General features: G+C 38.8%; 1 protein-coding gene across 2 annotated transcripts in view; it reads right to left on the bottom strand.

Annotated features, from left to right (window-relative positions):
- Window positions 1-6,613: 6,613 nt before the first annotated feature.
- Window positions 6,614-24,521, bottom strand: part of MTR (5-methyltetrahydrofolate-homocysteine methyltransferase) — a 36,929-nt gene continuing 19,021 nt past the window's right edge. For both annotated transcript variants that reach the window (XM_009866257.1, XM_009866258.1), the window contains 12 exons: window positions 22,950-23,050; window positions 20,872-20,939; window positions 19,885-20,005; window positions 17,958-18,039; window positions 15,899-15,997; window positions 14,622-14,697; window positions 13,293-13,448; window positions 11,772-11,968; window positions 9,087-9,287; window positions 7,698-7,890; window positions 6,881-6,993; window positions 6,614-6,748 (listed from right to left, as the gene is read on the bottom strand). In XM_009866257.1, coding sequence (XP_009864559.1) covers window positions 6,656-6,748; window positions 6,881-6,993; window positions 7,698-7,890; window positions 9,087-9,287; window positions 11,772-11,968; window positions 13,293-13,448; window positions 14,622-14,697; window positions 15,899-15,997; window positions 17,958-18,039; window positions 19,885-20,005; window positions 20,872-20,939; window positions 22,950-23,050 — 1,500 coding nt within the window. In that variant the 3' untranslated portion in view covers window positions 6,614-6,655. The remainder of the gene's footprint in view (window positions 6,749-6,880; window positions 6,994-7,697; window positions 7,891-9,086; window positions 9,288-11,771; window positions 11,969-13,292; window positions 13,449-14,621; window positions 14,698-15,898; window positions 15,998-17,957; window positions 18,040-19,884; window positions 20,006-20,871; window positions 20,940-22,949; window positions 23,051-24,521) is intronic.

Below are 24,521 nucleotides of genomic sequence, written 5' to 3'. Positions count from 1 at the left end.
ACAGTTTGCTAAATAAGTCTTTTGACTGTACAGTCCAGCTTTTTATCTCTCTTACTTCCTATACCACTGCTTCCTCAATCTACAGAAAGATATGTACGTATTTGTTCTCACAAGGTCGTAACGGGTACAGAAGTGCAGAAGCAGTCCACCAACCACAGAGACCTGACACCTTTTTAGACCTCATATTTGCACTCCACTTCCGAACCTCAACCTAGATTTCTAACTGATGGCCAGATTAAAAGGAAAAGTTGTCGGCTTCCTGGGAAGAGGACATTTGGCAAGAACCTTGCTGAAATTCAACAAAAGCCAAAATAATATGTTTTGGGGTTTTCTGATTACAAACCCCAAATAAACAACATGTAGCAATCACAGGCCATTAGAGAACTCTGAGTTACATCTCCACATCTGCATAGTGGAGCAAGACGAGGGGAAAAGTATATGAACGAAAGGGGACTAAGTATATGAATGAAAGAATAGAATCATATCAGCTGGAAGAGACCTAGAAGATTGAGTCCGGCCTTTGTCCCAGCCCTATCGACCTACGAAACGATTCCCCCCAGTGCAACATCCACCCGTCTCTTAAAAACCTCCAGGGATGGTGACTCAACCACCTCCCTGGGCAGCTTGTTCCAATGCCTGTCAACACTTTCAGTATTTGAAATTCTTCCTAATACCCAACCTGAACCTTCCCTGGCACAATTTAAATCCATTTCCCCTCATCTTATCACTCTCCACTAGGGAGAAGAGACAAACCTCTGCCTCTCTACAACCTCCTTTCATGTAGCTGTAGAGAATGGTAAGGTCTCCCCCTCCATCTCCTCTTCTGCAGGCTAAAGAGCTCCAGATCCCTCAGCCATTCTGCATACGACACATGCTCCAAATCCTTCACTAGCTTGGTAGTCTTTCCTCATAAGACCTTTACCAGCTCGGTAGCTCGCCTCTGTACCCTCTCCAGCACCTCAGTGTCCCTCTTTTAGTGAGGGGCCCAAAACTGGACACAGTACTCGAGGTGAGATCCCACCAAAGCCAAGTACAGGGGCACGATCACCTCCCTGCTCCTGCTGGTCACACCATTCCTGATACAGGCCAGGATGCTGTTGGCCTTCTTGGCCCCCTGCGCACACTGCTGGCTCATGTTCAGCTGGCTGTCCATTAACAGCCCCAGGTCCCTCCGTGCCTGGCAGCTCTCCAGCCACTCTTCCCCAAGCCTGTAGCGCTGCTGGGGGCTGCTGTGGCTGAAGTGCAGGACCTGGCATTTGGCCTTACTGAATTTCATGATGTTGGCCTTGGCCCAGTGATCCAGCCTGTCCAGATCCCTCTGTAGAGCCTCCCTACCCTCAAGCAGATTGACTCTTCCACCCAGCTGGGTGTTGTCTGCAAACTTACTGAGGGTGCACTCCATCCCCTGGTCCACATCATTAATAACGATATTAAACAGGACTGGGCCAAGTACTGAGCCCCGGGGGACACCACTCATGACCGGTCGCCAACTGGATTTAACTCCATTGACCACAACTCTTTGGACTCGGCCATCTAACCAGTTTTTCACCCAGCAAAGCGCATGTACATCCAAGCCAAGAGCAGTCAGTTTCTCTAGGAGAATGTGGGTCTCCCAGTCATAGAAGGAGACCAGATTTGTCAAACAGGACCTGCCCTTCACAAACCCATGCAGGCTGGGTCTGATCACCTGGTTGTCCTGCATGTGCTGCGTAATAGAACTCAGGATGATCTGCTCCAGCAGCTTCCCTGGGACTAAAGAATAAGAACAAAACATCCAGTGGCAGGTGCACTCCCATACACAGAAAAAAAATGGATTTTCTAAACATCCTGAATAAGGAAGAAAAAACCCATTACATCTACACATCCAGTGGTATTTTATCTACTAGACTGAAGTAATTCTCAAGTCAAAATTGCACTAACATCTATTTGGAAGTACAGATGAATTATTAATAGTATTAATATCTTTGAAAGTCCTGGAAAAAGTAGGCTGTTTTATTTTCATGTATCAAAATATTTAGCCAGAGTCAGGGAATGCCACTGTCAACAGAAAATACTGTAAAAAACCTTCCATGTAAGTAATGATTCCCCCCTCCAAGAGGAGGTGTTGGGTTTTTTTCTCGCTTTTTTCAACAGCTTGTCACCTAACCCTAGAACAATTTCACAATCTTATTATTATTTTCTCCTCCTTCTCTCACTCAAAAACGCAAATATAAGTAATTAATCCCAAGAATGCATTAGATTCACGAAAGCTCCTTAAAAATTGTTCTCAAATTGCATTTCTTATACTCTGATGGTATACATAAGGTAGAGGCTACAGCACTTACTTTAATTTACAGCAAGACTAATATTGAGAGTAACTGTTTAGGAGACATACTTTTGTCGTAATTCTTACTTAGTTCCAGCTCCTCTCTAAAGAACTGCCTGTTCTTCTGAAATTAAGTTACCCTCTGTGAATCCCACACCACTCAAGCTGCTTTTGTTAAATGTAGGTAATCCTATATGTATAGAAATTTCAAGTGCAGCAAACTTTCCAGTCTCCTAAGTGAATCATTTTATCAGCTATATCCAGACAGCAGTGGTAAAGCTTTTTAAAAGTCAAATTAATAGTCTTTTGTAGCCTGAGTTTGTACTCAAATTTTTCATCATAAAATAATTAAGTCATCAACTACCTAAAGAATTTTAAAAGTATGTTGTAACAGCAAGGCACAGATAAATTCTCTGCTTTGTCATGGCAATTCATACCATTAAACTACTTCAGTTGAAAATGGCATTGGTTTTATACAGTTTTATTACTTTTAGCTTATTAATTGTGGAGCTTAAAACAGTACGCTGACAAAGGATGTAATTAATACACATTTTAGGTTTGCTATTTAGATGAAAACAACCACATAACTAAAGATGCAGATAAGACATAGGGAATTAACACATCTTGTGTGCTGTTACAAATGACTAACATACATGGTATAAGGCTCCTAGAGGCAGAGCTATTAGCACCATTTGTTACCAATGTCGTCCAAAAATTACCAGACAAAAATTCCTCTTCCTGGAACAGCTGACCGGTTCAGACACTAAAAGAGACTTCTACAATTCCATTTTGGCAGAATCTACAGAGGACCCTGTCATACAGTTACAGGGGACCACTGAAGGGAAAAGGAGAAAGCTGATTCAACAGGGAGTTGGGTTAGAAAAGACCATGAGCTAAGAACTAAGATGGGGTAAGCCTGACTTTCCGCAGAGTCCACCCTAGCAGAGACCACCTTGGCATGAGAACATTCCCTGTTAGCCTGATGAGGAGCTTTAGGCAGGGGCAGCAAGGCACAAAACGGGGCCTTCCATTCTTCAGGCATCATGCCAACTTCGGGCCAGCAAGGAGAGTTACTGGCTTGCTTTCGCCATCCTGGGTACAAGCTGAATCCCAAATCCAAAACACCAAGTTTGGCAATTGCAGCTGCATTCTGCTTTGCACGGCTATTTATATCAGGCATGTGGCACAGTCACAAATCTCAGGATATTCAGCCATGGTGCTATTAATAGAACAAACATGGAGGCTTACTGCATTGTATCTTTGGTTCGACAGTATACAAATTATGGGTGAAAGCAGGATAAACATGTTCCTATCCTTTTCACAGTGCATCTTCATTTGAAAACTGGCACCTACAGAAGCCCAACAGTCAAACAGAATTACTCTCTAGAGGGGCTGAACAGGCTTTGTCATGAGAAGGCTTTGATAACTGAGGGCACAGGAATTATTTCTCGAGTGACTGAGAACATGTGTTGCTGTTTCCATAAGGAACCACCCTCCTGAACTAATTATTAAAGTTATTTCTTTTCTTGCTCTTCAAACTGTTTTAAGACACTAGATCCACTTTTTCATGGCATGCTCAGGTAAATCGGCCAAAGATTTCAAAGAGCATTTAAGGAAACCCAGTCACAGTTATTAGTAGACTAGCCCCTTTCTAAAAATCAAGACCCTCAATGGCCTTTAACTCTTCCCCTCGGTTTTGGGACATCACTTATGTTTTAAGAAGCAGAAACTAACTGAAAGGGTGTACTGAGGTTCATGTTGTTGAACAAGGAAACAGAAGACTCTTTAAAAAAACACCTCACACAAAAAGTAAATATGAGTTTTGGGGTTTGAGGAATGGCCTGGCCTATGGTAGCACCCTCACAGCACTGAAACAGATCTCATAATGAAGGGTCAGGTTTAGGAACAGTATTCTCTCCTGACACTCATAAATTAGGATATGTGCCTCAAAATTTAACCTTGGGGTTGCTGGTCTGATTTGCAGCAAACCAAACCAAACCAATCAACCAAACTACAAAATCAGTATCCAAAGTAAATAATTCACAGGAATTAAACCAGAATTGTTTACAAAGCATTCTTAATTTTTCATCATCTCTTACACCTTGTCCTTTTGTTAGTGGTACTTAAAAAAGCACAAAAAATCTTTCTTGCCTTATAAAATTATGGGTCTTTCATGGACCGTATCCACTTTTCCTTCACAATTTACTTTTGTTCTGGAGAGAAGAATGAAGATTTGTCTTACTGCAAGTGTCAACTAACAATTTAAATTAAGAAGCTTTTAAGAAACTGTCCTTGGTAAAAACATTTGCTTAATAACAATGAGTAATTCCTCCAAACAGGTTGTCACAGTGACACATTTTGCTGGCAAAGATTAAGATTTTTCTGCATGTATGATGCCGTGTGTGAAGGGATAAAGTAATTGCACACCATTTGAAACCCGTTGCTTCTACATTCCTCAAAGGTAAGACCACGACCATTACGCAGGAGTGCACCTGCTGCTCTGGCGATCTGATCCCGCTGAAGCTGGACTCACTTAACCATGTGCTCCTGACTTGAGAAAAATAAATAAACAAACAAACCAAGCTGTACAAGTCAAACTTTGACCTCATTCACACAATCAAAATTTCAGACTAATAATTCTTCCAAATACATGACTATGCAAGATCTGTAGAGAGGAGACATTCCAAGTATTAAACTGATTTGCGAAAGCTTAAAAAGAATGCAAAGAGGATATCAATTTTTACAGGCTACATCTTTCAATAACAAATTTTCCTTTGTATTAAGAATTTTTTACTGTCTTTTTGGCAATCTAAAAGACGGTTCTACTGAGGAAATGCTCTAGCAACAAGAATCAGCTGATCAACAAGGACATCTGAAATCCTTTGATGAGGGGAGAGATGTATTTAGAAATTATTTTTGTAAGTCATTAAAGGATGAGACATTCTAAAACATTCACTTAAGAACACCCTTACTCAAGTACTTTAAAAACCCTACAGCAGCCTTTATAATTTCACATTCATGTGCATATTAATGTTGACATTATCTGTGCAGACTATTGCACACATTTTATTGTTGCCATTTAAAGGATTCTAATAGGATAACGCCATTGACAGTTTAATCTTTATTAAACTTGATACAAGATGATTCTTTTAGCATAAAAAGTCACACAAAGACATTACAAAAATTATATAGCTATTAACAGATTACAGATAAACTATTTTAAAGAACATTCTCTCTATAATATTGGTCTTTTCTTTACAATTAGAGACCAGAAAAACGAGGGGTTTCTGTCATAATATTTTACTAAATTAGCATTTAAATAATACCTGAGGCACTTTTCAGAGATTATTTAAAGTTATGAACAATTAGCTCACTCAGAGCTAAATCTGAAGAATAAGCCTATGGTATTAACTGTTAGTATTGCTATTATTTGCTTCTAAAATCCGGGTACCCAGAAGCTTACGGAGTCTGTAAACCACTGAAGTCAGCTCCAAGCTTTTCTGTCTACTGTAAAAACTACACTTCTCTCACATTTTTTCACATACAAAAGATTGCCTAAATCTGAATTAAGCCTCACAACATAACTGCAAGACAGGGAGTGCCATTACCCTTTATAAAGAGTAGAAACAAATTGAGGCTTGCTGAAAGGAAGAAGATGCATGAGGTGGACCTCTCCATGGGCTCAGTCATCCCATTTCTTGTTCTGGACTAATACAGCATCTCTCATATTGCTCCAGCACACTGTATTATTTTGATAGTTCTAATGACAATCATAATCACAAAGTAGTTTAAAATCCTGATATTATTCAGAGAGAACAACATGTTTCCATTCACAGGACCTAAACACAGAACAGACAAATTTTAAGAAGAGACCTGTTGTGCTTCAGTTGTTCTTGATAACTCAGTATAAAACTTTTGCTGACTTTAAAGAAAAATCACATTGGACCCGGTCTTGCCAACACACATTAAAATAATCCAAGTCAAATTCTGTTCTACATATATGCACAGCCAATGGGATAGAAATTCTTGCCCCTTATTTCAAAGCCTTCCTGAGGAGAGGAGAACTTTGCAGCTTCCACATCTCACCCTACGTCTAGCTGCTCAGCTAGGGTATTTTGTGCAAGAAATAAATAGAAATAAAAGTATATCACTATAACTAAGGAATCTGCAATGCATTCATGGTCCCAAACGAAAAGCAGATCTGAAAATAATATTAAGTTCCTTGATCAAAATTAAAAAATAATCAGACAAGCTATTGGGATGGATGGAAGAAACCTGTTTTCAGTAGGAAGGATTTTCTTGTTCCTTCTGATGAATAAACCATGAAAAGAAAACACTGACCCACAAGTGTCACAGTTGATCACTATCATATCCCAAAATGGGTCCCAGCCATTTCTCCACCTCTGCCACAGACAAATCTTTTCTCCGTGCATAATCTTCAACCTGCAAAGGGACAACAAAACACAATGAGATTTTTAAATTCCATCTTCTACTGTTTACAAAATTTTTCGGAACATCTGCCCACAAGGTATTTTTGAATGCTGTAACACTACCACAATGGACAACACAAGTTACCTGATCTTTACATATCTTGCCAACTGCAAAATACTTGGATTTGGGACAGGAAAAGTAGAGGCCAGAAACTGCAGAAGCAGGTATCATTGCTAGTGATTCAGTTAAACCAATTCCTAGAAAAGAGAATGAGCATAAATTCAGAACTTTTTTGGGGGGGGTTGTGCATCTTCAAGTAAAACTCAAAAACCAGTTAGCTTTCAGATGAACCAAAACCAAAACTATTTACCACTTGTTAACTAATACACATAGCTTTACATATATCGCAGACTTTTATAATAGTATTACTGTAGAGTAACTACATTTTGAAGAAGATGTTTTTGCAAATGAAATGGGTAACTACAGGTTTTGAAACACAGGAGGGTATTGGAATTGTGGAAGTAGCAGGGAAATGTCTGACACTTAAAATATCAGAGGAAACAAATGGAATTCATTCCTTTTTTTAAGAGTTTCCATCTCAAAGTTTCTGTGCATCAGGAAATATACTGCTGAATTGGCTTTCTTCCTGTTTATATCTGGAATGTTTTCTTACATTCGTAAGGATGCTAGAATTTTTCTCTGTGCAGCAGAACCCTGTTTGCATGCAATCTGCTAATTAGGGACATAACACCTTCATCAAAAGCACTGGCAGTATTTTGCAAATTCTCCCTTGAATGAGGCAAAATAAAACAGGCAATGGAAAGGAGAAGAAAGCAATTCCCAGAAACACTTCCATTTGGTATTTTTAACGTAGATATGCATCACACAATTCACTGCTTTGTTGGCATTTCAATCTTTCATTCGCATAAAAACAGTTTAAGAATCTTAGTAAAGCAGGTACCTGTTGTTTCCTCAATGTTTGCAAGTTTCCACATGGTGAGTTTTTCTGTATGGTCAGGCTGGCTTGGATAGCCAGGGGCAGGGCGAATTCCCTCGTATCTAATTCTACGTAGGTCAGAGAGATCTAGTTGCTCGGTACTACAGTAAGCCCAGAATTCCCTTCGAACCCTTTCATGGAGCTCCTCAGCAAATGCCTTGGAATAGAATGCAAGTAATTTTTTATTATTTCTTTTTCTGATTTGTGCAGACTGTTTGTTGTCATCAAATTGCTATTGCATCAATGACAGAGACTTTTCCCCCATTCATTTTAATTTTTATGGGAGCTCTTACAGAAGAAAAAAAATGAAAGCACTTAAGTTCACATACAATACTTATTTTGCTAATTCAAGTATTACATTTTTTTCTCTTACAGGTAGACTGGTTTATCTGGCTGCCCTGCTTTAAAATCCCACATGCTCAAAGAGGTAAAGATGTTTACAAATAATCACAAAAGATGATGTTTATTAGCCTATGGTGGCAAAACATCATTATAGCACTGAAGTCATTACATCTTGACTACGTGGCTATCTTATCCAGGTCTAGCAAGGAAGGCCACATAATTCTTGCATCCCAGCTAGTACCAGATATAAGTAAGTGCCACTGCTCTTTTCAAGCAAAGGACCTTTCCTCTAGCTGAAAGTGGTCAACAACTTTTCTTAACTTTCTTCTGGAAAAATTTCCACTTCAGTAAATATCTTTAGATGGCATCTAATTTCTGAATTCTAAATAATTTCTGAAACTCTGTTACAGCTTGAAATACACAACTAGAGCTACTCCATTTGCACTGAACTGAAGTTGCTTAAGTTTTAACACTGTTACTTCAGTGTAAGCCTGGGGACAGGCACATGGCCATAGAAGTGTAGGAGGTCAGTTAGAGCTTTAAGAGCATGTCTGTCTAAGCCTAAGACATATTAAGTCAAAAGCCTTGTACCCTGGATACAGTTGCACAGCCACCATTAAAAGCAGAAGGCACGTCTGCAATTCAAGAATATAACCAGTGGTTCACATCTGGGTCCAGACACATTTTCAGGTAGATAAAACAAAATTTAAAGATTGTTCTTTTTAAACAGTCTTACTTTAACATCTACTAAATTCACTCAATCATCAAAACCCTCACAAAGATCTCAAATATGCTTTTGCAGCTGGAAAATATGGACAACAGAGTCCCCCTCCTTGCTCAGAAGAGGATTCTCCTCTCAAGGTAATTTCAGTAGAACCATTTCACTTTCAGATGTAACACAGTACATACATTACAGGCAACCATCTAAGTTCATGCTAAATCTTGAAACAGGTCAAGCAAATCTAGCACAGTCCGAAAATTTGCAAGGAAACACATGATAAAACCTCTTACCTCTGCCAACCGATCACCAAGAGCCTTTACCATTATGACGTTGTATTCATCATCCTGTTTCCTGAATTCATCGCATAACTCATCTACACCAAAGCAGGCCACAGCAAACAGGCCTAAGTAGTCACAAATGCCAGAATCCAGTGGTGCTATGAAGTCAGAGAGGCAGTAATAGGGATCTGTGCAGGCAGAGTCCTTTTCAGCCTGAAGGAACAAAAACAACGCAATATATTAGAACATTTAAATAATATATTAAGTATTAGTGCATCATTACTCTAAAGACCTAGCACATCATTATTCTGAAGACCAGTATTTTTAAGACTAAAGGGCTTAAGGCATTTCTGACAAATACCTAACTAGTCTTTGAGCCATGACAGCCTTCTTGTACTTGAATTTGGAGAAAAACACCTCTCTCGTTCTGAGGGTGTTCGGATCACTGAAGAATAAAATGTCAAAAAAGACAGATGCTGTGCTGAATACACATAGATGTTTTGTTTTTATTTACAGCTAATAAGATCCAATGGGTTATTCTGCAGACAAATTATTACAAAAGAAGGAACACTCTTTTGCCCACCAGTGGGTAAGAGGAATTTTTTCATCTCTAGCACTCACAGATTCCACACTTTTTAGCAAAACTGATGGCTGATAGTTCACATCCCAGTTATGCAAGCTGCAGAACTCTTCAGCAACTCCCATTTTAGAATTACTGTGACAGTTTATAAACGCTCCTAGTTTCTCACGCTACAAACCACATACACGGGCAAAACAGTACCCCAAGATGTAGGTTTACGCTACCCACACACAAATACAAACAAAATGCACCTATTGCTACTGAAAAGCTGAATCCCAAGCAAAGTTCGAATAGGTTTACACAGATAGGAAATACCCTGCTTACCGGATCCTTTTCCAAACTAGAGACTGAATGCCGGCCATAGCACCTAATAATAAGTTGTACATTTGAGGATCATATCAGTATATTCATTGTAGGAACATGAATGCTATTTAAAATGTGGCACAGCTCTTGTAAATCCAACCAACTCACAGAGAGAGTAAAGCTTTTCCACGGCTCTCACTTAGTTGAAAATTCCCTTCAAGTTTTCCTATTCTGTGACAGTATTTTAACAATGCCTTCCACCCACTCTCAAATGCAGTTTTTAAAAAAATGAATAAAACACCACCACCACCACTCCCAAAAAACCTCAAGGAAATAAACAACAAAGGTCAAATGTTTCTCTAGATTTTATAATCTACTAGGTTACAGAAAATATCATAAAACTGACAAAATAATCTTTTTTCCACACAGGTGAATTCATTGTTAATTTTAGAGTTCTTTTGTAATGATTATAGTTAAGAAAAACACTAAATGCATTCCCAAATTTTTAATTTGCATCACATCCTTAAAATTGTCAATGTCATGGAGAGAACACTGTGTACTGAAAAGCACAGGAGACAATTATTCTCTACTCTGCTCTGATGAATCCTCTACAGAATTACCACATGCATCAAATTGAAAGAGATGCAGCTAAAATACGTGGAGTCCAGAAAAACAGTATCCACAGTAGCACAGTTTCATGGCCTTAACTTTTGAGAGAAGCCTGAATAAACAGGGAAAATCCAAGATAAAAAGACTGAGGAAAACAATAGTATTCCAATAGTAAAAACCATTACAAGTACATCAAATCAGATTGGGAGAACCTCGGGAAAAGGCCAGGAAAAGAAACTGTAGTAAAGCTGATTTACATGGGCTATCAAAATGTTTAACTAGATAGTAAAGCCCAGAAAGAGCCCTGCCTGAATGCCTCTGAGAACAGATCTGCCACAGATTGTTAGGATATACTAGATCCATCTCCACGCAACAGATAATCTGTTTCAGGGAACTGGAACAGATAAAGTCATGTATTTATCAGCACATTGCTGCAGTATCAGCACAGGACAGTCCTCATAGAATACTGTACTCTAGAAATGTAGGTAGTTGTTAAATTTGTTTCTGCTGTGTTTGATGTCTCTGAATATGTGAACAACAAGTCACAAGGGTAGGGAAAAAGAAGAGGCAGTATATCCTGAAAACGCTCAATCTATCAAAATAAATTCAAACCGAGCTATGTATGATTCAAGCATGAATACTTAATGATTCCCTCTATCAAAATTAGCAGACAACTAATTCTAAACTGCCTCTTCATATGGGGAATTCTATATAAAAATTAAGACTACCAAAACCACTTATCTCCACCGAGCTTTGTTTTCCAGGTATTGTAATTATACTTGTTTTTAATCTTTAATGCATTCAAGCAGAATTTCACAACTAAGGCAGAACTTAGTGATATTAGAGAATTAAGGTTCGTTAGGTTTCAATTTAGCACGTAGGATCCTTATACAGCACAGTGCTGTACAAGATCTTAACTACTAAAATGAAAACAGAAAGTGCACGTCGTATCTGAAGATATCAAATCTATAAAGCATTTCATACAACTCCTACAATGCAAAATACTACCGATGATACAACACAAATACCAAGGTGATCGCTGACAAGATCTTGTTACTACTGAAATATATGCCAAGACAATGGCTGCAGACTGATTACAAAAAAACATTTTCCACACAGCTTTTAATAGAGCATTTCTGTTACATTCTTGTAATTCACAAAAAAGAAAGAAATCACTTTATTTAACAAATATTCTGTCATTGTACCTGTTGCCTTAAGCCATAAAATTTTGCAATTGGTTCAGAAGATCCCACTGCCTCTTCTACAGCATATAAATGGATATCATCTTGAACACTTTGAGCTGGCCAGAACCCCACCACGCCTCTGGCTTGTAATTTCTTTTGATTAATCAACATTTTCAGTAGATTTTGAGCATCATTATAAACTCTCTTTGCTTCTTCACCTATTGAAAAAAGAGAATCTTTTAGAAAAGGCATGCTTTCGCAACTGCATTAAAGATTAAATGGGTTTAAGAATTGCTGAAGATTCATTCATTTTCTATATCATTCTCTGATGACTGCAACAATCTATCAGCTTCAGCAAATGGAGAGATAGCAGTGTGATTATGTCTATACAGTGGTAACAACATGTATCTTGAGAAAAAATAAAATGATTCAGCCAGCACCATTCTAGTGAAGGCAGAGGACACAGAATAAAATGCGCAACGGAGAACACGTGCGCACTTACATTACCCCAGTGCAGCAGACCCGGAACACTGATGTCAGTGTCACCCTTGCATTTCCATCATGTATTTCAAGACTTACAGAATAATTTCAAAAGGAGACGGAGCCCTCTTGCCATCTTCACACATAACAAGGCCACAGATACATTAAGTGCTCTGCTGCCATTTTCTGTCATCGAAATGTGTGTTTTGGCAGGTGAATTCTAAAATAGATGATTGAGCAATTTTTCCTATTTGTTTTTCAGCCTCACATGCTGTTGTGGTTTAACCCCAGCCAGCAACTAAGCACCACGCAGATGCTCACTCACTCCTCCCCATTCCTGGTGGGATGGGGAGGAGAATCAAAAAAAGGAAGTAAAACTTGTAGGTTGAGACAAGAACAGTTGAATAACTAAAATAAAATATTATAATAAGTATAATAAATTAGTTATTCTTGTTGTTATTATTATTATTTATTATTATTACTGTAATGAAAAGGAAGATAACAAAAAGGGAGAGAAATAAAACCCAAGAAAAGACAAGCAATGCACAATGCAATTGTTCACGACCCATTGACCCATGCTCGAGCAGCGATCCGCCCTCACCCCACAGCCAACTCCCTCTAGTTTATATACTGAACATTGTGTTCTGTGTGGGAAACCCCTTTGGCTATTTTGGGTCAGTTATCCAGGCCATGCTCCCTCTCAGCTTCTTGTGCACCTGCTTGCTGGCAGAGCATGGGAAACTGAAAAATTCTTGACTTAGGATGTAACGCTATGTAATGATAATTAAAGCACGAATGTCGTATCAACGTTATTTCTCACACTAAATCCAAAACATAGCACTGAATCAGCTGCTAGGAAGTACATTAGCGCTATCCCTGTTGAAACCAGGACACGTCAACACCTGATTCACTAAGTGTTGCTTTAAGCAAAATGTTTCAGTGACACTTGGTTTCCACATATTTTCACTATTCCTATGTATTTCTTAATGTTCTGAGCCTTAATGCAACATGGCAGGTCTGTTAGGATTATTCCCATGAAGTAAATGTATTTTCAATACTCACCTACAGTTTTATCATTAAAGAGTTTAGGGAAACCCCGGTTGGGATACTTTCCCCTAAGTTGCCAGACATCAAAGAAAGGCTTCCAGTCAATGTATTCTACCAGCCTCTTCAGGTCATAATCTTCAAAGACTTTTGTGCCAATGAATTTTGGTTTAACTGTAGGAATCAGAAGCACAATCTGACATGATGAAAATAATTTAATATTGCTCTTGTATGTGCAGCATAACTGATGTTCACCAGTCTCTACCCCTGCAAATGACCTCTTTCAAAGCAACTGTCTTAGAATTCTCACTGTTGTATTGTTCCCAAGTCATACCATACTCTTTGGTTACAGTATGATTAAAAAAAGCCTAGAAAGTCCACAAAGTTGAAACAGAAAATTTAAAGTCTTTTGTTCTTTTATATAAATCAACACTTATTAGCTGTTAGACTTCTCAATTTATTTTATTGGCCAAAATATTGGCCAAAACAAAAGACCAAAAAAAACCTACACAGTTTATCAATATCTAACATATTCTATGGGTGTATAACTTTCATATTTATGTATATAATATATATAATATTACATGCTACAGTACTCTAGACTAGTTCTGTAAATTACTACATGATTTATAAGAACTTTGCAATCACCATACACTTGCTCAGATGCATGTGCACAAGTGAAAAAGTGAGATGGATGTACGTTATAACGTAGGCACATGCTTTGCACTTGTTTTGTCTGTGCTATCCAATACTTTAAAACACAAGCTTTATAAGCTCTATAAGCTCTAGAAAATTACCATCTTGTTGAGTTTTGTCAATGAAATGACAGAAAGCAGTGAAGTGTTAACATCACTGTAGGATGCAGCTTGTTCTGGAATGATCTTTATACTACTAGTCTCTAATTAAAAAAAATATCAGAACAAACTGGTATGGAAATTGATGTGTAGGAAAAAATGTAAGGAGGAATTTGGTACAAATGCCATGTTACAACGTGTTCCCTAAATATGGTATAGTAAGCTTTGCAGTGCAACAAGCCAGGTCGACATTATTTTGCAAAGCAGGCATTAGACTTATCTTACGGTGTTATAGATAACTGATTGCTATAGGATTTTTTTCTCAATTTTTTCATTAACTATTAATTTATTTTTAAATACACTGTTGAAAAATAGAAAGCAGAAATAGAACACTCAAACTTGTGGAAAAAAAAATCTCTGTTCAGATACCAATTTACTCAAGTTGTCACACTATTATACTCTGAATTTGAATGAAACATAATCTAAACATAGCATATATAAAATAAAAACATAAAATAAAGACACGGCAACAACAAATAACATTTAAACTTACCTGGTTTATGGCCTGATAACCAGTCATTATGGAAACCTTTTTTTCTAGCTTGTTGTAGAGACAAGTATCTTCTTTCCTGTACAGACATAAATGTTAATTTCACAAAGTTAGCCATCTTTCAGACAGATTAACTGTAACTGTTGACTTGGTGGTAGAGTTTTACTCAGTCTTCAGGACAAAACTGACAACAGACAATTTCAGTTCCAATAATTCCCAGTTCATGAGTGTAAAGTAAGATTATATTACATCCACACCATTATTTTTTCCTGTGTATCTCTAATGAAACTGGCCTACAAGATTTCTAGCTCCTCTGACCTGCACCACCAGTTTCTTTATTACTTCAAAATACATGAAAGTACAGATACAGCAAGATATTCTCCCACTTGCTGCAAAAAGCTTAGGATTGCAGTGACATCACCACCAGTGACCGCAGCATGCTTCTGGGAAAATCACCAGCCCTTCTGAAAGGCACAGGTAATCCACAGCAGGTTCAGTAAGGCCCTTGCATTCTCTGCTGACCTCTCCTTAAAGTAGGTGCTGCACCCACTCACCTCAGCTTAGTGGGCTGGTCCCCTGTGCAAAGATAGTCTTAAACTTAGTCAAGTCAAATGTCTTTAGCAGGAAGCCTCAAGCTTTACCCTTCTTCATCAAGAGACCAGGTAGATGACTTTCAGCTTGCTTCCTGTCTATTTACAACGATGGCCTCAGAGGAGTCATACACTGCTTCCTGCTGTTAATTTGCAGAGCCCATCTCCACATTTCACTGTTTCCTTCTCTTCACTGTCCTAAAATGGCAGCCTTGGCCCTCTACTTTGAGACTGCCCAGATCCCTAACCTAAACAACAGGAACACGTAAGGAAAGCGTGGTGATGTAAAATACACAACAGAGTGTGGCTTAGTACCTGCAAAAACAACTGGTGCCATTCTAATTATCTCTGTTTCCAGCTGCTGCTCCAGGAGAGCATCAGTCTCCCGTAGGTTGGTTAAGCTGATGTGACTGCCAGCTCCATGGAAATGTCCTAGATACCACTGATTTCCCATTGAGGACAATCAAGAATTTGCCAAGCATGTGTCAGACTCACACAAAATTTTCCCTTATAGGTTAGAAAATTTGATTTCATAAGCACTTCTTGAGGTTTTCTCTCAATTCCACTGCGTGGTTAAAATCAGAACCAATATACCTGAAGGTTTTCATAAGATGCTGAAACAGAGTTAATAATGAGGCAAGTACCAACCACTTCAAACGAGAAAAGGAGCTAAATCAATTACATTTGTACCTTGAGAGACTCATAGTGTTCTTGCCTAATTTCTTCATATTCCTCTAATATTTCTTCAAAGAAATCATCCTTTAGACTTTCATCTAAGAGCTGGGAGCACTGAAAAAAGGAAAGTGAAAGCACTAAATATAGACTGTAACATACTATGGTAAGGACAGAGTATCAAGTTGAGATATAGTGACAAAGGACGAGGATAAGGCTGAGGTGCTTAATGCCGTCTTGGCTTCAGTCTTTAACAATAGAAACACCTGTACTGAGGGAAGCCGGCCCCCCAAGCCAAGAGATGACAGCTAGGAGCAAAACGCTCCTCCCACAATCCAGGAGATGGTCAGGGACCTGCTGCTCCAGATCAATGTCCACAAATACATGGGGCCAGACTGGGTACATTCTAGAGTACTGAAAGAGCTGGCAGAGGTTTTCACCAAGCCACTGTCCATCACTTATCAGCAGTCCTGGCAATCTGGGGAGGTCCCAGCTGACTGGAAGTCAGCCAATATAACACTCATCTATAGAAGGGATGGAAGGATGATCCAGGAAATTATAGGCCTGTTAGCTTGACCTCAGTTCCAGGGAAGCTGCTGGAGCAGATCATCCTGAGTTCCATTATGCAGCACATGCAGGACCATCAGGTGATCAGACCCTGCCTGCATGGGTTTGTGAAGGACAGGTCCTGTTTAACAAACCTCATCTGCCAGGCAGAGAGGGACCTGGGGGTGTGGATGGACAGCCGGCTGAACAGGAGCCAGCAGTGTGCCCAATGCCATCCTGGCCTGTATCAGGAATAGTGTTGCCAGCAAGCGCAGGGAGGTGATCACTCCCTTTTACTCAGCTTCGGTGAGGCCGCACCTCAAGTACTGTGTCCACTTTTGGGCCTCTCACAACAAGAGGGACATTGAGGTGCTGGAGAGGGTACAGAGACAGGCTACCCAAGCTAGTGAAGGATTTGGAGCATGTGTTGTATGCGGAATGGCTGAAGGATCTGGGGCTCTTTAGCCTAGAGAAGAGAAGGTTGAGGGGAGACCTTATCGCTCTCTACAACTACTTGAAAGGAGGTTGTAGCGAGGCAGGGTCTGTTCTCCCTAGTGGCGAGTGATAGGACAAGGGCAAATGGCCTTAAGTCACACCACGGGAGATTCAGATTGGATATTAGGAAGAATTTCTTTGCTGAGAGGGTTGTCAGGCATTGGAACAGGGTACCCAGGGAAGTGGCTGAGTCGCCATCCCTGGAGGTGTTTAAGAGACAAGTAGATATTGCCTTGAAGGACATGGTTTAGTGGTGTTGATAGGGCTAGGAAAATGTTGGACTCGATGATCTTGAAGGTCTCTTCCAGTCAAAACTGTTCTATGATTCTAAGCTATCTGTCTTCAGACTCACTTTTCCAGTAACACTTGACAATACTAAACTAAGCCCTACCGCTAATCTGCAAACTAGATTGAGAACATATTTAAGAACATGATTATTACTGAGAGCGCTGCCCTAGTACACACATAGTATTAGCAGAGCTAAGAGTGGCTCTGGGAAGATCTGAGAGGAGAATGGTCAAAGCCTTTAGAGACTGAATCACTGTATAAACAACACACAATTTGGCCTACTTCTTTCAAGCAGGTATCTGCCATTTACAACCACTTATTTGTCTGAGAGCATCCATCCCAGAAAACTCCAGCCTCATGTTTTATCGTACTAATCTTGCCCTATCACTAACTTCAGAAACACACCCAAAATAGAGAGAAGAGCAGCTCACATCCAATGCTGCTGCTCTTCTCTATAAAACATCTCAAAACTACAGCTAAGGACTCGGAGTGAATCATGTCACCATTCTCACCAGAGAATGGGGAATTTAAATGAAGGTATCCAGTGACAATAGTTGATGTAAGTCAGACGAGATAACCAGGTGGCAATAAAAAAAATAACTTAAACAATAGTAGTTTAGAAACTAGGCTCTGCCGTGTCTCTTTAATCTTCTGCATAGCATTAAGCTCAGAGGAAAGGATGAGAGGCACAACAGAAAAATAGGGCATATATTTTTGTATGGATGAAAAACTATAATTTAGAACTTACAACGACAACACTCTTGGATGCATCCAGGACATGAATTACAGGTGCACTATATCGTGGGGCAATTTTTACAGCTGTGTGTGTTCTTCAATGAAAAAGAAAAAGAGTGAGCATTTTGCAACTGAAACAAACAAACCAACAACCCCAAAAAAACAAAAACAGACAAACCCCTCAGCAACATAAATTCCAACTTAATGCATAGACCAGAACTTCAAAAGAAGAAAGCAATTTATCAATCTGCTGCACATGAATGATTTAACACAGATTTTAATAATAGGTGCATAAACACTTCAAAGGGCATCAGAATGCTTCATAAATAAGGTGCCAACTCGTATTCCTTCACCGACTTACCAGCCGACTGAAAATCAGCAGCTCATTAGTTTAAGCCTCAGAAAACTGTGAGAATCTTCCAAACTAAGCCTACCAAGAACTACGGGCTTTTTTCAGCACTTTTGCTAATCTTGTGTTTTTCCCTTGCACATGTGAGTTTCTGGGTCTATAGACTGTGGGTCTAACATATTTCAGTAATGACTATTCCATTTCTACAATGCTCTACTTGAAAGACAATCTTTTTAGCAGGGCCTATTCTGAGAGGACAAGGGATGATGGTTTTAAAATAAAAAAGGGTAGATTCAGACTAGAATTATACATATATTCTTCCATAATTATACATATATTATTCAATAATTTTAACATTCAGCTAGTGCTGTCTCGTTGTTGGCTACATTAATCTCCATGAATAAATTCTACAAAATTGTTTGATGATGGTTATTTGACATCAATTACTAGGCCACAACACCCTGTGTACAAACACTAAAAATATCTGAAGAAAGGGCTCTCTTAGAACATCTACTTAGATAAAAGTGGCGCATTTTTATTTTTTAAGAAATATCCTCCGTGTTTGTTCTCAGGATCTCAGTATCAAAGAGACTCATATGGATAAGAAGAAAAAGGATACAGTTAACCTTGCATTATAACTACAGGACCAATAAAGATAGGGAGTGACGCAACTCCTCACTGTCTGCCAAACTATGAGATGATTTGCTAAGGCGTAAAATACAGAATAAAATGGTTCTGCTACAATATGTGCTGCTCTGATAAAGAAAGCAACACTACTAACAGCTTCTAGTGATGCAAGAAATTACCTCTGCAGTCTAGTGAGCTGTCACCTACTCAAGCATATTGTACATAAATCAGTTAGCAACGTGCGATCCAAGGCTTTTACCTGTTCCCAAAACACATTTGTGGTAACATTAATACTAGGTGTCAGTGACCTCTCAACACTGCTCTTGAGGACATCATAGCAGCTGTATTATTTCATTTGAATGGATCCAAGAGAACAAGATCTCTCAACTGAAAAGCTCTATCAAAAAGATCTATCAAAAGCAACATGGTAACTACTGCAAGGCAAGCAGCTACAATTTATCCCCTATGATCCCGCCTGAACAACTAGGGTAGCAACCCAGTCAGCACAGTGCTGAACAGTGATCCAGGAAAATACATCAACTTTTTTAAAGGTAATAGCTCCCTGATGTCAACAAGATCATTTCTAGTCTTAAGTTCCTACATTTTCAGAATGCTCTAGTGAATCAAACCAGACCATTCAACCTTTTAAGAGAACAGAACTGTATTTAGATGCATATGTGCACAAACTCCTAGAAGTACTTCCACATTAAAAAAATGTGTAAAACACTTAACACTTGCAAAATTAAATGTTTAAGGTGTCCATTATTTGCTGTGTCCCAATTAAATTTTACCTCTATGTTCTCAGACTTTTCATCTACAAAATAACATTCAATCTTGAGTAAATACACATCAGTATGTGTGTTGGCAGAAAATGAGGGAAAGGGAGAGAAACGGCTATAAATTTTCTTTTTCCCTAACGTTATTTTCATACACATTCCCCATCTTCCCAACCGAGATATCTTACTTAGAAGTAGTTGCTCCTCCAATCAGCAAAGGAATCTTTATTGCCAATCTCTCCATTTCCTTGGCGACAAAAATCATTTCATCCAAAGAAGGAGTGATGAGACCAGACAGGCCAATTATATCTATTGCAAATTTACAAACACACATACACAAAAGATTTAGCAAGTCCACTTTAGAAAGACATAGAAGTTATTACAGAAAGGTTTCGTCCATACATCAGACAGCTTCACACGTCAAATAGAAAATAGTGAGAAAAAAGCAACGTAGTCACTAGTCTAGAAATAGGTTTGACCTAATTAGAAAGTGAAAGAGCTTTCCAAGAATGAAAATGATTCCAAACCCCTAGTTTAAGATATTTCTCAGTTTTCACAACTGCTGAGCACCTACTGCTCTAATTTCAGCAATAAATACACAGCACTTCTGATTAGCAAGCTCCAAAGCTCATAAGTTCGTCACTGAGGAGCGAAATAAGAGAAAATAATTATAAACTCTGCTCTTAGAAACAGCAAATGCTTTCAAACTTCACCCTCTACGTTTCACACAATTCATCTTTTCCAAGATGCAACGGACTGTTTCAAAGCAACTGCAACTTGTTTCAGAAAGTTCATTATTTATTAGAACAATTCACTCCTGATTTTACACCCAATGACCTGGCACACTGAATTCCAAGTTCTTCTACTGATTTAAGACCTAACATGAAGTTATTTAATCTTTCCAAGTATCCATTTACCCTCACGTAAAACAAAAACTAAAACATCTCTCTCGGAGTTGTCATTCTGATACAGGTCTAAGTTTCAGAGAACTGCCAAATACTAAGTAATTACTATTGTTAATGCAAAAGTTCTGATTTATCTGAAGATAGTCTGACAAATTATAGACAGCATAGGAATGTGATGACTAGCAATAAAAAAAAAAACAAACACCAAACCAAAAATGAATGACGTTTAAAATCAAACAATTCGGGAGTACTAATGAAATCTCTCTATACCTGCTTTGTTCTCAACAGCAGCTCTCAATATCTTATCACATGGAGTCATGACTCCTAAATCAATAACTCTGTGAAAAGAAGTGAGATGACACAAGATTTTTTTAAAAAACAGGTCAAATTTCTGTGAAGGGGCAAATACATTGCTCTTACTGTAAATGACTGACCTAAAACTGAAGTTAGAATTGAGATTTTCATTTACTTGTGTGTTTCTCTTAAGATTTCTGCTGGGAAATTTTATATAGGAAATACCTCTGAGTCTGGCAAAATTTTTAACAGAGTGTCCCAGATGATGCAGTATATAAAAAACATTAGTATAAGAAGTGCTTTTTTGTAAAATACTTTTTTTGCTGGTTTTACTGAGTCTGGATGAGACAGAGTTAACTTTCTTCATAGCAGCTAGTATGGTGCTGTGTTTTAGATCTACAACAAAAATAGTGTTGATAACAGGCCAATATCTTTAACTGTTGATGAATAGTGTTTGTCCAGTATCAAGGCCTTCTCTGTTTCGCTCTGTAACACGTCAGGGAATAGACTGGAAGGAGCCCAAGAGGTTGGGAGCAGACACAGCCAGATGACCTAAACTAACCAAAGAAATATTCCACAGCATAAGATGTCATCCTCAGCAATCAAAAAGGGAGAGGAAGGGGTTTAGCGGTGGTTAGCCACCTTTTGTTCAGGAACTGGCTAGGCATCACTCTGTATTTGGCAGGTGGAGAGCAATTGCCTTGGCATCGCTTGCTTGGGTTTTTTGACCTGTCTTTCACTTACCAATCATTTTTATCACCACTCACAATTCTTCTTGGTTTTTTTTCTTTCTTTCCTCTTTCCCCATCCCACTGAGGTTGCCTGGGTGGAAGTGAGTGAATGGCTACGTGGTGCTTAGCTGCCTGCCAGGGTTAACCAACACCAGTGGCATTTCTGAAGTTACTTGGACAATATGGGAAGATTTTGTTGACATCCTATCTTATGTCAGGAATACAAGATGATTCACATCAAGGCTTTTTTGTCTTACTAAAGCACACATTTTATGAAATGAGACACTGCGCTTCCCTTGCTACCACTGTATTCCTGTTAACCCTTGCCACTGCCAAGGTTTTTATGTTTTTCAGGGAAGCCAATCCAGCCTGCTAGTTTCCTTCAGCCTCACTCATACTCATGGTGACAGAAAACACTATGGCTTCAGTTCAGAGAGTCGAAATAAGGCTCAAGAAAGCCTGAAAACAATCAACAGAATTTCAAAATATAACAAAACAGAATATAGTGCATACACACAGGACTGCTACTGACTTGAACCCTGTGTGTTTTAAAATGAAGAGATTGTTTTGGCTCTTTTTAGGGCAAATTACAGCCCCAAGTCAAATACAAAACTAAAGGAATGAACTGTAAGAAAGGGTTCCAAAGCAGATTCAAGCAGATTCAAGCAGATTCAAGCAACATTTGACAAACATCTGACCAGGGGCTCTGATGGAAAGTGACCGTTCATTCCAATACTGTTGCCAGCCCTGTTGCATGTACACGGGCCTTGAAAGAGCTGACTTGACTTGAAGTTGTCTTTTGAAGCTCAGAAACAGGATAAGAATCTCATCTCTTATTTAACAAAACACACCCCAGCAAGTTTTTTTAAACTTTGTAGTTAACAAACAGCTTGAAAAACACATTAAAAGCTTCACTTGAATCTTACAAGACTTCCTTTTTCCCAAAATAACATACAAATCATAGTCTTGTCTACCACAATTGTCATATCTGATTTCTTCAGATATTTTACTTACATGTTTGAGACATTAACTAATATAAAACAAAGCAAAAAATTATGCCTTTATCTATGTTTCAGCTGATGTTAAACTGTCAAATGCCAATTTATTAGGAAAAACGTATTAAAAGAGGAAGGTATACTCCTCCTTGCCTCTCCCCATTAGCAATAGCTGGTATGATATGTGTTCCCAACCACAACGTGGGGAACAGAGGATGGTTCCCAAGAAATGCCCACCTCTTACCCCCACAGCTCCATCTAGCCTAATGTATGAATCAGCTAGCATGATACAGTTGTGCTCCCAGCTACCGAATGTTAGCCTCTTTACCTGAAGTTGTTGCAGCCCAGAACGACTCCTACAATGTTCTTGCCAATATCATGTACATCTCCTTTCACAGTTGCTAGCACTATTGTACCATGATAAGGATCCTGAAAGTCGAATAAATAACATAAGAGTTAAATTACACAGAAGCCTGAGTCTGTTTGCACAGACCCTTCAAAAGTGCAATTCTAATCCATGACCGAGACTCCTACTCTAGTATAAGCAATTGCAAAGTGTAGCAGAGGTAATATAAGTCAATAGTAGAAACTATTTTAAAAGATTCAGATAATAAAAACTTGCATGAGAATTATTCTTGCAAATTCTGCACATTACTAAAAAAAAAAATCTGTGTTAAAAAAACAAAATAGCAGATAAAAAAATTCCAATTTGGATAGCATTTTGGGCAGTGTGATAACTGAACTCCTAAGGTACCTCTGCTCCAAATAGAAACCTCACCAACAGGGAGTTCAAATAGATTAAGTATTTAGGACAAAAGGGTATGAACACTCATAATTACACGCCTGCTTGTGTATCAAGAACAATCTTTCAATGCAATGCTGAGAAGAATGAAAGGAATTAGCAAAAGAAGAGACTAACTTGTTATGCAAGACAAATAGCAAGGGAGACGTTTCAGTGCAGTGATCAGGCTACTTCAGACTGCCTGAGCTGAACAACCAGGCTGGAAAAAGGATCTCCTTGAAGAAGGGAAGCTGTACTGTCACAAACTGGTTCTAGGCGAGACGGTATTCAGCCCTGGCAAAGGGGACCTACCAGCAGGGCAACAGTGGAACCTCCTATAGGAATTCTCCACCAAGACACAGGCCTTTGCGACACATTTTAAAGTGTATCATCAACGTTGTCATTTGGAGCAGCTCCAGGCTCCCGCAGTGCCAGGTCTGAGTTGCTGCAGGATCAGATACCAGTAACACACCATTTAAATTGCACTGAATTTAAATAAAGTGGAAACCTGAGCATATTCTGTATGAAATTGCAAAATATTTTTTCTGTCAGTATCTCATCTCCTTTGCAAATGGCAGAACTAGAAGATTAGATCCTTCTATGAAGCATATTTCTGGACAGTATCAAGTAGCTCTCTAGTTCATGAATGTACATTGCCTTCTGTAGTTGCAATTTTCTGGGTGAAAAAGACTAGATATATTATCAAGAGTGATACTAGCATTTCCCACGGTCCTAACACATTTGTTGAACTAAATCCCTGAATCCCCACCAATGCTGCTGTTTACTAAAATCTATTATCCCCACAGCACTCCTGTTTAAATGAAGACCGGGGAACAGAGAAGGCAAAATGGAGGTCTGCAAGTCAGCCATCTCAATATGTCAAAAAACATATCTGCAGCTGAAAATACACTGCTGGACCATAAGAGAAAACCGGGGAAAGAGATTAATCAAGGACTGAAGGAAGAACAAAAAGTGCTGCCCACAGGTATCACACTCATTAGCTACTGATGACTTAACTAGTGATTGTTATCCAAGGGAAAAAAATGGGTTTGCACATGAGAATAAGGAAAATTTGTGCTGGGCAGTAAACAACATGGGCCAGAGCACAAGCCATTTTAA

The sequence above is a fragment of the Apaloderma vittatum genome, unplaced genomic scaffold (assembly GCF_000703405.1).
Source record: "Apaloderma vittatum isolate BGI_N311 unplaced genomic scaffold, ASM70340v1 scaffold13273, whole genome shotgun sequence".
Lineage (NCBI taxonomy): Eukaryota > Metazoa > Chordata > Aves > Trogoniformes > Trogonidae > Apaloderma > Apaloderma vittatum.
This window is presented reverse-complemented; position numbering and strand designations above follow the sequence as displayed.